Source organism: Calidris pugnax, unplaced genomic scaffold (assembly GCF_001431845.1).
Source record: "Calidris pugnax isolate Ruff unplaced genomic scaffold, ASM143184v1 scaffold24, whole genome shotgun sequence".
NCBI lineage: Eukaryota > Metazoa > Chordata > Aves > Charadriiformes > Scolopacidae > Calidris > Calidris pugnax.
The window spans coordinates 29,970,805-29,984,198 of NW_015090922.1; the positions used below are offsets into that span (position 1 = coordinate 29,970,805).

Consider the following 13,394-nt stretch of genomic DNA (forward strand, 5'->3'; position numbering starts at 1 on the left):
GTATTTTTTTAAGTGCCCGGATGTTTCAAGTATCTAAATTCTTTTGAAAAATACTTAATTTCAATGGAAGTTCTGTTAAAATTTCCAGGACATGTATTTGCAAATATCTCTCATATGATGCCATTAAAAATCTGGTCACAATATGACTCTATTTAAGTGTTTTTCAAAATTTTACAGTAAACAGCAATTCATCTCATGCAACTGCAAAGCCCTTGTCCCAGCAGGTTATCTTAGGCTTTCTTCATAGTCAGCAGAGAGAAATATGACTTCATCTGATCTCTTTTAGTTATGAAGTGCCTGCTTCCCTCTATTGACTGCAACGTAAGGCTAGACAACTGGTTCAAAACATTGTCTCCTGTACTATAAATTTATTCAGCTCAGTCCAACCCTAAGTGATTCATCAAAGATACATAGGAAATCTGGTAGCACAAAAGATTGAACCCAAATCTCCCAAATACTTAAAACTTCAATCTCACGGACTTCACCAATTTATCCAGTGGATTATACCCACTTCTTTTGCTTTCTATGATTCCTCTCTTCACATTTAGTTTGTTTGATTTCAGCTGAACCTCAACTGTAGAGAGATGCATTAGGGAGAAGAAAGAAAAAAATGTAGGACAAAAAGTTAGAGCTAGAGAGGGGCGCTAAAGAAAGCGTAATAGGTTTTCCTTTTGGAAAAAAATATGCTGGATTTAACAGAGACTAATAGTGTTGGACTGCACAGAAATTGCTCTAAGGTTTTTGTTTTCCGCTAAGGTTTGACCTGCTTGGTGGAATTCTATACACAAGATAACACTTTCTGTTCGCATTTGTGAAAGGTCGGGGAAAGAAATCCCAGCTTGTCTAAAAATTGTGTATTATTTAACTCTATATGACTTTTCAAGAAGGCAGTTGACCTTATGTTTTAGGGCCAAATGCAGACCTGGCCCAACTGCCAGTGAATTCATTGTGAGTTCCACATACTTCTCTAAGGGCTCAGTAAGTCCAATCTGTTGTTGTTAAAGCAAATGTTAATTTGACAGTAGAGGACAAAAAAACCCAGACCCATTTATGGTATTATTGCTCAGTTTACATCTATCCAGACCACAATAGAAGCCAGATCTGGGATTACAAACCATTTAAAATGGAAGATTTCTTTTTCAAACTTTACTCCAGCTGCTGGAGACTGGCTTGGAAAGAGGCTAATGAAAATGCTTCTATACGTTTGGTTTTTTTTGAATGTGGATATTTGTCCTCGAAGAACTGAACACAGGCCAGCAATTCATTTCCTGCACTAGGCAGCACTTGAATAGCCTATTATGTCTTCACAAAAATTAGTCTCCTATGAGTTGAACCAAATTAGAACCTGTGAAACAGAGGTGGAAACCTGGCCTCATCTTTATCATACATATCCTGTCCTAATTATTCCCATATCAGAGATTTAAACATACTTTCCTAATGGACTATATTATTTTGGAATGTTGTGTTGCCCGTGATACTTGAAAGTTAAATAGTTGTGATTTGGATTTATATTAGGTGGTAACCTGCCAAATGGCAAGACTGGTAACAAAACAAAGTCTTCATTTTAAGCGTATGCTATAGATGAATAACAAATCTCTCAAACAACAGGGAAGTCTCTTTAGAGGTGCAATTATTTCTTCTTTCCTCTTGCCACATTTTAATTTATTTCTTCGTTGACCTCAATCCCTGAAGCGTGAAAGCCCAACATATCTCAAGATACGCACATCAAAATTGCACATATTTTTATTGGAAAATAAAGCTTATGGTCATACCTGCATGGCAGTCTTGATCCTGTGCTAGGGAGGAGATGGCCAGGCAGGGAATACAAATAAGGATCCTGTCCTACTGATTCTGCAAAACAGTAATCATCTTACATTAGCACCATAACTTTTTCCCTTGTGTAATGGTTGCATATAATTGTCCGTCACTATCAGTAGCTGATTCTGCATAATGATGTTCAGAAACATCTGAAACTCGACAGATGTTTCAGACCATTTCAGGAAGTCTTGGTGAGGAGAGGTTTTGCACGTGTTGAAATCTATTGGGCATAATTAAAGTGGTCTCTGGATTTGAGTATGATTTTAGGTCTGCTCCTTCAGAAACCTCTTGGGGAGGAGCCAGACGAGGCTCCAAAAGGGGTTAAACTTCTCAGTTCTCTAGGAAGTATTCTTTCCATAATGTTTGCTGAAAACCTGTGGGTCAGGCAGGGTAAGAGGCTGTACACCTGAAAAGAACTACTCTCCAGGAAGGCCTACCCTTTTCCATGTACTTTTTGTACCCTATTCCTATGTCTATACCCCTACATTTCCCGATCTTGCTCAGACATGTGACAGTGAGTTGGGAAGTATTGCTGCAGTTGGAAGAGTTTGCTGTGGTTGCTCTCTGGCAGCCACTGAGCATTAGTGCATCTCTTTCTTCAAGATCTGCATGAGGAAAACCTTGGAAGTAAGCTGAGATCAGTGCTACAAGGAGCAGCTGCTTCTGGGAAGCACCAGACCAGATGTGTCTGTGCCATTCACATTCACAGAGGCTCTGTTCTCCAGTATCCCAAAGGAAAGGAGATCAAAAATGGCCTTTCCATTCAAATACTGGGTTGCTCGTGTGTCCAAAACTTCTGCCAACTTGGGGGAAAGCCTTTAAGTGAATAACACAATGTAGAATCAGGCCCTGAATAGGTCTGTCTTGTATTAGCACAGCAAAGCACTTTCCATTCCTCTTTCAACATGTACTCCAGTTCATTGCCCTCTCTCCCCTAGTCCGTGCTGCTCAACCACGTGCTATCTCCAAGCTGCCAAGAACATCCATCTCACTTTTGTCACAGGATGATGCTTTTTGTGCAAACATAAATATTTAGAGAAGTTTACAAAAGATTAAGCTTCATCAAGTCAAGCATTCCTGCTAATGCAGTGTCGGGACAAGTCAGCAGGGAGCAAGAGCCTGGGCTGCTGTGCACAGCTGTTTCAAGACCAAACTGTGGAACAGTCGTTTGTGCCTCCACCAACTTCACTGATCAAAACCGTTTTGCAAGTTGGCTGGTGTTTTTTTCCCCGAGTCAAATCCTCTCCATCAAAACAGCTTCTTCAGTGTGTGGGCTTCATCTCTGTTGTGAATCTCGCCTCGGTTTTGTTGTAGTTATGAAAATTCCTAATGCAGATATGCTGCACTTGCTGGACCAGTGGAAAAAATCCATGTTCAAGAAGTTCCTAAGATGCAAGTCAGAGCAAAAATAGTTGGGAGATTGCTCGTGCTCTGATAGTTTGGGTTTCACTCTGATCATCAGTACCTGAGTAAAATAATGCCACATTTAAATACAGGGAGACTTCAAGAGACATAAATGACAGGAGAAAATCCAAGTAAGAAAGAGAATTGTAAAACTGTTGGGGTTTTTTTTATTGCTTTATAGTAAAGTAAAGCAAGCAAACAGAACTCATTCCAGAATTCATGCAACAAAACAAATAATAAGAATTCAGAAATAAATGCAAGGGAAGTGGATGCATGTGTGCAAGCACATCAGCTTGTATTTCCCTGAAGGGGCTGTGTCCATCTTCAGTCTCAAGTAGTGACAGTTTGGCTGTTTGCTGCAGTGGGAAGTGGGTTTGTCAGACCAGCTAAAATACTGTCTACCTCTTTGACAGCTCACAAGTAATGCCACTGTAGTGACGATCTGTGAAAAAAGATCTGTCTGGCATGCTTTTCTTCAGTGCTGCTTTGCTGCCCCTTTCTAGTGAGGAGACCACAGGAAATCCACAGGAAATCCTACCTTCCTAGAAAAATATCCTGCTTCCTCCTAACGACCCATGGAGCAGGCAGCTTCACATGACTGTGGGCATTTCTGAGCTGGGCAAATCAAGAGAGAACAAACTTTTGCAGGAAGTGGCTCAAGCCTCATTCTTTGAGACACTGAGAATCAGAATGGACAAAAACCAGCTGGCTTGGACAAGTATTGATGATATTTCGGGCAGAAGTGTTGGACTAGATGACCCTAGAAGCCTCTCTAACCAACATTTCTATGTTTCTGTGAAGTCACATAAATCTAACAGCTTTTTTCCATCTTTAAAATCTGTGCTTCTCTGATAAACAGTTAGGCCTATTTAGTCCCATTCTTTTTAAATAATCTTTTCTGATATTTTAATTAAAGATGCATGTAATTAAAGTGTTGGTTTTATTGCAAGTTATGAATTTATTATGCTATTCTCTGGGAATGCTGGAGTATTTTAAGCATTCTTCCAGCAAGCTGAATTATCATCACTTTAATATTTCCAATATATTCCCGTAACTGAACCCATTTCATGAATCTAAAGAGGTTATATTAAATTTAATAATACAGTGAGAAATATGCTTAAGGTTGTAGGCCTGTGACTTTGATGACTAGTATGAATGGATAAATTGAAATTCACTCATCATTTAAACCTGCAAACGTAGCTGAAATGATTCCATGGTTCAGGCTGAAATACAATTTAACTGCACTAAAAAGGGGTTTGCGGCTCCCTTAAGTTGGTATATCTCATCTACAGTTTTTGAGATTGATGTGCCAGCTCAAAGGAGAAGTAAATCTGAGGAAGATATCTGCTGTATGTGAAACTGGGGGTAGTTTCTTTTTTTGCAGAGCTTTGTCTCCCAAATTCACTGCAAAATTTGGATCCACCTCCTGCTTCACCTGATTGCAGTGGATGGTCCTTGCCGTGCTTTGTGCAGAACAGAGATTGGCAAAATCATGAAATGATGACGGGGTGTCCTCAAGCTGCACTGACTCGAGAGAACGTCCTGCAGTTTTTTCATCATATGATAATTGTCAGGGGGGCATCCACACACTGCAAAAGCCAATCCTCCCAAACTCTGCCCCTGCTCAGTGGAGAGCAAACTGACAAGCATGCAAGGTCTGGCATAGAGAGTAAAGGGTGGTTCAGGAACCTGACTCCATGGGGAATCATTTTTTGCCTTAGTGAGGAACCACTGAACAAGATGTGTTGTGACCCCTGCAGTGCAGATACTTTACCTAAGCTGTAGCATGACAGGGCAGGCTAAGCTTGAAATAATGTTCTTACCAGTGTACAGGTCTCAGCTGCAGGCAGTTTACATAAAGATGCCCGTCCATCGGTATGCAAGCTCATCGCTTCAGAACGTGGTGGAGCCTTTGATAACAGCATGCAGGTTATTCCTGGTTTCATTAGGAAACAGCTGATGCAGTGTATCAAATCTGTATCAGTTTACTATTGTTTCTCTCACCTAGAAAAAAATTGAAAAAAATGAATATTTTCAATATCAGAAAGATACTGTGTCTCCCAAAGCAATTAAAGCCAGAAAAACAACAGGAGAGAGCCTGGCAGTTATGAACTTAGAAAACCCTTCAATCTCTCTGTGAAAACTGGTCGTTGGTTTCAAGCATTTCCTTTCAGGCAAACCTTAAACGAGAGGGATTAAGATCAGAAAAAGCGAGTTGCTGTCAGCTGATGATTATTTTCCATGATTCTGTTAGCATGCACAGAGTAGAGGAAGCTTTCCAAACCAAGAAGAGGATACAGTCCCTGTTCCAAAGCACATGAGTGTAAAGAGCCAGGGTAGGGAGGAGGAGGGATGGAGCAACAATATAGAGAGCAACCCGGGTAATGCAAGCCATGCATCAGATCAATTACAGCTGGTAGAAAGTGATAGGAATTTTTCTGGAGGAGAACGGAATCAAATTTGGTTTTGTTTAGTAAATTAATGTGGTTTGGCCAAATGTTTCTGTGAATGCATTTATATTTTAGGATGTTATTTCTATTTTCCTCACATTAATTTTTAAGAATGGGAAACAAATATTATACTTCTAGGATTTGCATAAGATATTTTCTTGGCTAAAAAGGACTATTGCAGCAAAATTCCATTTAAAAATAATGTTTATGAGATTCCAATTATTTCTGTTGGGTTCAAAAATATTCAAACATATTCCTACGTAAGCAATTTCCTTAGTCCTGGGAGATGAAACAAAAAGGTTTTGTACTCAAAACCCATATTTTAGTTGTAGAGAAGTTAGAACAAGTAGATTGAATAGGAAAAAAAAAAAGCTGAAATTTAGGTGTACAAAACACTACAGAAATGAAAAGGTATGTAAATATTATCTTCTCTCACCACTGTGTCCTTGAAGAGCGGATCCTTTCTCCTAGGCTTCTTTTCAGCCCAGTGACTTTCTGGGTTACTGCAAACTCTACGTAGTCCCTGTGGGTCTCACATGACCTAGTCACTCTCTTTTTAGATGAACATGCCATAATAACATAAACCAAACAACTAAACAAAATGCCACATGTCACAACTTGCAAGATGAAAGTCCTTTGTAACTTTGAAGAACACACAATGGAAATATTTTAACAAAAGAACCTGGAAAATCCAAAGTGTTTAAAGCTATTTCCTGCTCGTGTGTGTCATTATTCCTTCCACCACCACCCCATTTTCACATTTAAATCATTAATTTCTTTTCTATTTAAAAGGTTACTGGTAGCAACTTCCCATTCTTTGAGGTAAATAAGGAGAGCCACTCTCAGCAATGCCTTTTCTTTATTGCCTACTCATAACAGGAATTGCTGCTTAACACTAAGGGACTTTTTTAAGATGGATTTAAATGGTGCTTTGAGGGAGAATGAGAAAGTATGTGGAGGGAAGTATGCTGAAGCATCTGTAGTACAGATTTGAGTCCATGCCACTTTGCTAGCAAGGTCTGTGATGGGCACACCAAGCTCTGGAGTGTCATTCTGTGTTTCAGCTGGCATATTCTGTCTTTGCCTGGTCACATCTTGAGGCTCAATAACCAGAAGCAACAGGCCTGGGTGTCCTGACATTACCCTTCCCAGCCAGTAACAGGCACGTGGAATATTTGGACAAGCCTTTGTTTCTCTTTTCAAAATTTCATACATGATCGTAGCATCACAGAAGATGAGATTTAAATAAGCAATATGTTTCCTTAGGATAACAGCTCTGATTTGGGGATTTTGTTTTTTGTTGTTTCCTTTGCAGGAAGACGGTATCGTGAAGGAAATAGACATCAGTCATCATGTGAAGGAAGGTTTTGAAAAAGCAGATCCTTCTCAGTTTGAGCTGCTGAAAGTATTAGGACAAGGTTCATATGGAAAGGTAATTTTTAATGCCATCTAATCGCCTAGAGCAACATTGAAAATGTCATGTCCTTTCTCTGAGTTCATTTACACTGCTAACATTGTTCGGATGTATAAATTACATTGTAAAGGAAGATAAGGAAGCCCAAACCCCTTCTATCTTCATTTTAATAACACTTTTGTCTTTGAGCTGGATTCCTGTATATAAAACAGTTTAGAAAACAGTGCTTACGGCTCTGGACCTGGACTAATGAGCACAAGTGAGCATTAGTAAGCACCGTTTCTATAAAGCACCTCTGTTTATAAAATTAGACTCCCCCCTTCCTCTTTCTGACCTACCCGCCAGTGAAGTGAGTGCGGTACTGCTGCATAGTTGGAAGGTGTAAACCGGGACATTTAAAGGCTTAAAGAAGTTAGCTGCCCAATTCCTGCTGAGGACAGATGGGATCCCAAGCACGTTTCAAAGTCCCAGGCTGTTCTTTAGGTCACACTCAAAGGTCTGTACACTTTGCTGAGAGGATCCTGGAGTCAAATCCCAATGCTGAGGAGAGCAATCGTTGTGGCAAGAGCATGGAGGGGGAAAATATCTACCTGTACAACCACAAGCTGATTTGTGCAGAAACAACGTTTTTATCTGAAGTCCAAGGCTTTTCTTAGTCCCCAAAGCAATTCTTCTTGAGCAGGATGTGTCAGTTGGAAATGAGAATAGGAAGGAAATATGGAGAGAAATAGAGAGGACTCAGTTCAGTCTTAAACTCTTTCCATGGTTTAAATAAATAAGACTTAGAAATCTGTGGAACAGTGAGTCTAATTTAAACCAGAAAGATGACGTCAAGCTGGGTGGTGCAGTTGACATGCCTGAAGGACAGGATGCCATCCAGAGTGGTCAGGGCAACCCCAGGTATCAGTACAGGCTGGGGGATGAAAGGATTGAGAGTAGCCCTGCTGAGAAGGACTTGGGGGTACTGGTAGAAGAAAAGCTGAACATGAGCCAACAACATGCACTTGCAGCCCAGAAAGCCAGCTTTAGTCTGGGCTGCATCAAAAGAAGCATGGACAGCAGGTCAAGGGAGGTGATTCTGCCCCTCTTCTCTGCTCTGGTGAGACCCCACCTGGAGTACTGTGTCCAGCTCTGGAGCTTTCAGCACAGGAAAGACATGGACCTCCTGTTGATAAACAGTCTGTTAGAAGTTTCCTGAGATGACAGAAATCAGGAAAGTTAGCATTCACTACCAAGTTTTGATCTAGAAATTTTCTTGAGAGCACAATAATAATATATGAGTTTTAAATATTAAAGAAATAGGAAAAATCAAACAACTCCAAATTAGATTTACTGTATGATTCAATACAAGAAGGAGAAGAACAAGAGAAGAAAATCTGTTTTGCAAAAGTAACAGAGGCAAAATGGTGAGTTTTCAGATTCATGCAGTAAAGAGTTTAGAAATGGTTCACTGGCTGTCTTAGAGTGTACTGTTGTATTTCATTATTAACTGAGTTGGCCTTCTAGCTTTAAGCATTTTAGAGGAAAAATTCCTAGTCTTTCCATCACTTCCCAAAAGGAGATCTGATTTCTGGGACATGCTCTGCCCAGTTCAATGGGGGATCAGAGTTTGAGTGTGGACAACATACCTGTTTGGAGCTGTGTGTCATCACAAATCACTTTCCATATCTGATGTGAAGGAGGTCAGTAAACTCCCCAGAGCAGTAAAGACACAGGAGAGGGAAGTCTACTCTGTGTTTCTTATGCAGTCTCCAAACACCTAAATTTTCATCACCTTGGTATTTGAGCTAATTGTTCAAATCTATAAGTCTCTGGGAATACAAACCCATTGGTTTTCAATTTGTTCACCTGAGGACTAAATAATTTCTTACAGGATTAGAGAAGACACCTTTGGTGTCAGAGGAAGTGTACTCAACGCTCTCAAAAGTCACAACACTTGCTTAGCTTTCTAGGTTAGGATTAGGGTGATATAGCCTAATCTCCAGCTAAGGGAGTTTTGCTAGTTCAGGTATTGATAACCTGAGGTGTTTGCATGCATATCAAACTAGAAAATTGAAAGTCATATTCAGCCACGTGCCTGTGCTATTCTGGCAAACTAGTATAGTATAGCTACTACAACCAGTCAAGCAAGCATTCCAGGAGCACTTGGTGGTTTCAAGAATGAAGTGACTTCAACTTTAAGAATAATCAGAAGGATGGCATCATTTTGTGATTTCTATTTGTTCTGTTTCCTTTTTGGTTTGATGATTATTTTGATGTCCTCTGAAACAGCACACAGTGTTCTTGACTCATCTGTTTCAGAGGGAATGCAGACAAGCACGCTATCCCGTGCTACAGGGAACAGCTGACTAGTGACTAGTATTAAAATTTGATAATTTTGCTTATTACAGCAATATGGGTATTACAAGCTTTGCAAGATTACATGGCAGATAAGATATTTCTAGAACCTGCAGCCTAATATTTCTGCAGACGCAGCATGCTGTGCTGTTCTATGTGCAGTACAGCTTAAAATCATTATCTTAAGGGTTTGTGGTTTTGTTTTCTGGATAAAGATTCCATAACCATTTTTACAGAATAATAATACAGCTGAAAATCTAGTGTTTGGGCAAGCTTACTTTTAACTTTTTCCTCCCTCTCAATGTAATGCGCAAATTAAATCTTTTCCTTGAGCTGGATAGAAAAATATCCCAGCATTTCTCTGTCTAGCTGAACTTCTAAATGAATTGGCTTCCTGTTAATGCTGGAGCAGCTGAGCTTAATTTATCCTGAATGTTAATGAAAAACACTTCAGAAAGTCTTATGTCCCGTTACATCCAAATTTCATCATTTGTTCCTTCAGTTGCGAGTACCAGAGGTATTTGTGTGTTCATCAAACTAGGAAACAGGAGATGGGAACAAGCAGCGTGTGCCCAAGCTCAGCTAGCTAGGGCAGACTGGGCAAGGAACTGTGTCTATCTCATATGCACAGGAAACATCTTGAGAAGGAAAGTCTAAGCAAAAATGTATCAGATCATATTGTAGAAGTGTTGTCGCCATGATATTGTACAGATGTAAGAGCCCTGGTTTAGGTGTTTGGTGTTTGGAGAGAATTTAGCTTTTTTTTTTTTTTAATTTTTTTTGCTTCTCTAGCTGGTTGTTAAAAGTTATTCTCTCTCCCCACAAACCTTTGCTCAAAGGGTGCTTCAGAAAATCATAATCTGTTTGCAGATACTATTTTTTTGCAGGAGGAAGAGCCTTTCAACTTGCAAATAATGTGCTAGAAACACATTTCCTCTGTTCTTTTTTTGGCTTTTTATATTTTGGGTGGAGGCAGTTAAGAAAGCTGCATGGTTCCTGGGCAGACAAAGAATAAAATAATTGTCACAGATTTCTGTAATCCAACTAGAGTGTTATTAGTTACATAATTTTAGCTAGCCTTTGATAATTCTTATTGTTATAAGTATATATATAGCATGTATGTATACTTCTCTATTTGGCTTTAGTTCCTGCTTCTGTCCAGTGACAAAAGTGCTGAAATGAAAGAGACGCTGTTGGCTCATATTTCTTACCTCAGCAAACAGTCAGTCCTAGGAATCAGCTAAAATGTCTTTATTTTATTCTCAATCATTAAAACAATTATAGTCTTATAAAGACCAAACTGATTTACTGATTCCTTTGTTCACTACCCCTCTAGGGACAAATAAGAAAGAGCTGCATGGAGTAAAACAAAAAAAACCCCACAATTTTAGCTACAATTTTACTGTATTTCAATGACGAATTTACACTGTCGGAAGATGTAACATAGGTAACTGTAACAGGGAAAATTGTTATAGTTAACAATTAACTTGTTTGTTAATCAAAATAGTCCTTTTTGTTAAGTATGCACAACCAGATTTTCAGCTGTATGAACTTTTTGCTTTAGTTACGTCTTAGGCTAGCCACCATTCGTGATTTACAGCGTAAATTAAACCAATCTTTTTTCTCCTTAATTTAATTGATGACAATAATTTTAAGACACTGTGCATTCCTAAGCACAAATGAGACATAACTTTTTTTCATGTGAAGATGCTCAGAATATGAAAAAATGTGCACAGACTGATTATGACTATTCACGAATCTTTAATTGAATGTGTAAGGGTAATTAATAATGTTGAATGTGTTCTCTTTAGAAGGGAGTATAGGCTTAAAAGTGAAGCTTTCCAGAGGTAGTCCAACCAATTGCAAGTGAAATAGAAAATACTTTCAGCTAATAGTTTTCATTAGAATTCCTTTATCAAATGCAACAAGGCTTTTAGCGGGTAGTTCAGTACTGATCTACACAAGATATCTCCTTTTTACAGGTATTTCTAGTGCGGAAGATCAAAGGATCTGATGCGGGTCAGCTTTATGCCATGAAGGTACTTAAGAAGGCAACTCTGAAAGGTAAGGCCTGGGGCAGTGGCAGCAGTCTCTATTTCTGCGCTACTTTGTCGTTTGCTTGTCATTTTTTGCATTGCTGCTGTCTGACGGTATCTAAAAGTACACAAATATGTTTCTGCCACCCTCCAAAATTCTGCCTTGCTGTAGTGAATGTTCTAAAAAAGTGTACACAGGAAAACAGGACTCCCAAGTTTTCTAGCTGCGCGCTTTCTTCATTTTCTTGGTGTTATTTGTAGGATTTCTATTTGGCGTATATTAATTTGTATTGCAGTGGCAGTATCTGTCTGTTGCTGAAGTAAACTGAAATAAGCATTTTTATAAGGATGTTGCTGAAGTAAAGATACTCCTACTATGCAAAAGGCCTTCCAGCTGATGCGTCTCACTATATACCTGAAAATTCATGGGAGCATATAGTCAAGTATGACCAGTCATTCGGAGCTTGTTGAGATGGTGCTGATTCGTAGCTCAGGACCAGTCAGTGCATGGTCTCCAGCACGCTGGGGCCAAATGGGTCATCATCTTCTTGCGCCATTGACTGCTACAGCCCCACTCAGACCAGAAAGAAATTTCTAGTAAATCACACACCTGAAAAGCGAACAGAGTAAATTCAGTCTCAGCTGAAGTCCATACTGTTTGTTCCTCCATAGAATTAGGAAGATACAGTCATCATCTTGTTTCCCTGACTTAGCACTGTACTCCGTTTTTTTCCCTCAAAATCCAGACACTTTTTGCAGATAACAGCATTCATTTTTCCCAGAACAGTTATTTTGCTCTTTCGTGGACAATGTGGGTTTGCACAATGCAGTATAGTGCCTAAATTTGCATCCTAATGTGAAGAGAGATCAGTTTGAGGTAGTTCTGATGACTTCAAAATCCAAAGGGCTTTAGCATGCTTCAGTTTGGGGAACCAAGAGAAGAATGAAGCTACCCGTAATTGCAAGGTAGAGTTACAATAGGTGGTGGCAGGCAGACACAGGACTTTTTCTGCATACTGGTGAAAATGGGGAAGTGGAGAACCAGATATTTACACAGCTCTTTCCCCTAAGAAGGCCTTTTCGAAGAAATGCTGATTTGAAGTGATGCTGGTGTGCTGATCTTTTTGTTTGGAACGTAGATGGGAAAGTTTGTTCTGACAGAACAGCGTGGTGTAAATAACCACTTACATAGTACTACAGTACAGTAATACATAAAAAGTAAAAGATCAGGCCTGTGTATACAATATGTATAATAGAGTGATTCTCTGACTTCTCAACCAAGGCAGGACCATGAAGATCCCAGACTGAGCTGAACAGAACTCTCAGAGCCTTTCCCACTAGGGAAAGCCATCTCCTGCCATGCACAGTGTCTGAGGAAGGACTGTGTGACCCCTCTGATGTCAACATGTACCAGAGACTTATCTCTGTTTCTTTTGACAACCTAGAACTTTTCACCCTAGGTTAAAATTGGGTATTCCCTCTTTTTTTGTATACCTCTGAGGTGTGTTGAGCAGAAAGAGCTTTGGAGAGGGGGAGGATTTCTTCTGCATCCCCAAACACATGATTGTAACTTAATATTTGATAGCTAAATCTGTACTGTTAGATTCCACTGGAAAAAACAAAATCTGTATTACAGCAGTATTTTAGGAAATCTCAAAATTTAGATGATGATTTTAAACTACCCAAAGTGTTCCATCACATTTCAGCTCCAACAAGAACAGGCACCTCTGTGTTTGCAGTTCCTCAGTTCATTATACCACAGAACCACTGCTTCTCTCCTCCCTTGGCCATTACGGCAGGCTATTTTTTTTTTTATTTTTTTTCTTAAGTGTGGATCACAAGATCCAAAAGTAGAGGCTGCTTTGTGATTTTGCTGGATTGCATTTCTCTCCCATTCAGACTACTTAACCCCTCTGACTGGTAGCTCTGGATTTC

The 13,394-nt window shown here is 39.5% G+C and overlaps 1 protein-coding gene across 2 annotated transcripts in view; it reads left to right on the forward strand.

Annotated features, from left to right (window-relative positions):
* RPS6KA2 (ribosomal protein S6 kinase, 90kDa, polypeptide 2) overlaps positions 1 to 13,394 on the forward strand; it is a 292,047-nt gene that overhangs the window by 180,811 nt on the left and 97,842 nt on the right. For both annotated transcript variants that reach the window (XM_014951152.1, XM_014951153.1), the window contains 2 exons: positions 6,988 to 7,104; positions 11,406 to 11,487. In XM_014951152.1, the coding sequence (XP_014806638.1) occupies positions 6,988 to 7,104; positions 11,406 to 11,487 (199 nt within the window). The remainder of the gene's footprint in view (positions 1 to 6,987; positions 7,105 to 11,405; positions 11,488 to 13,394) is intronic.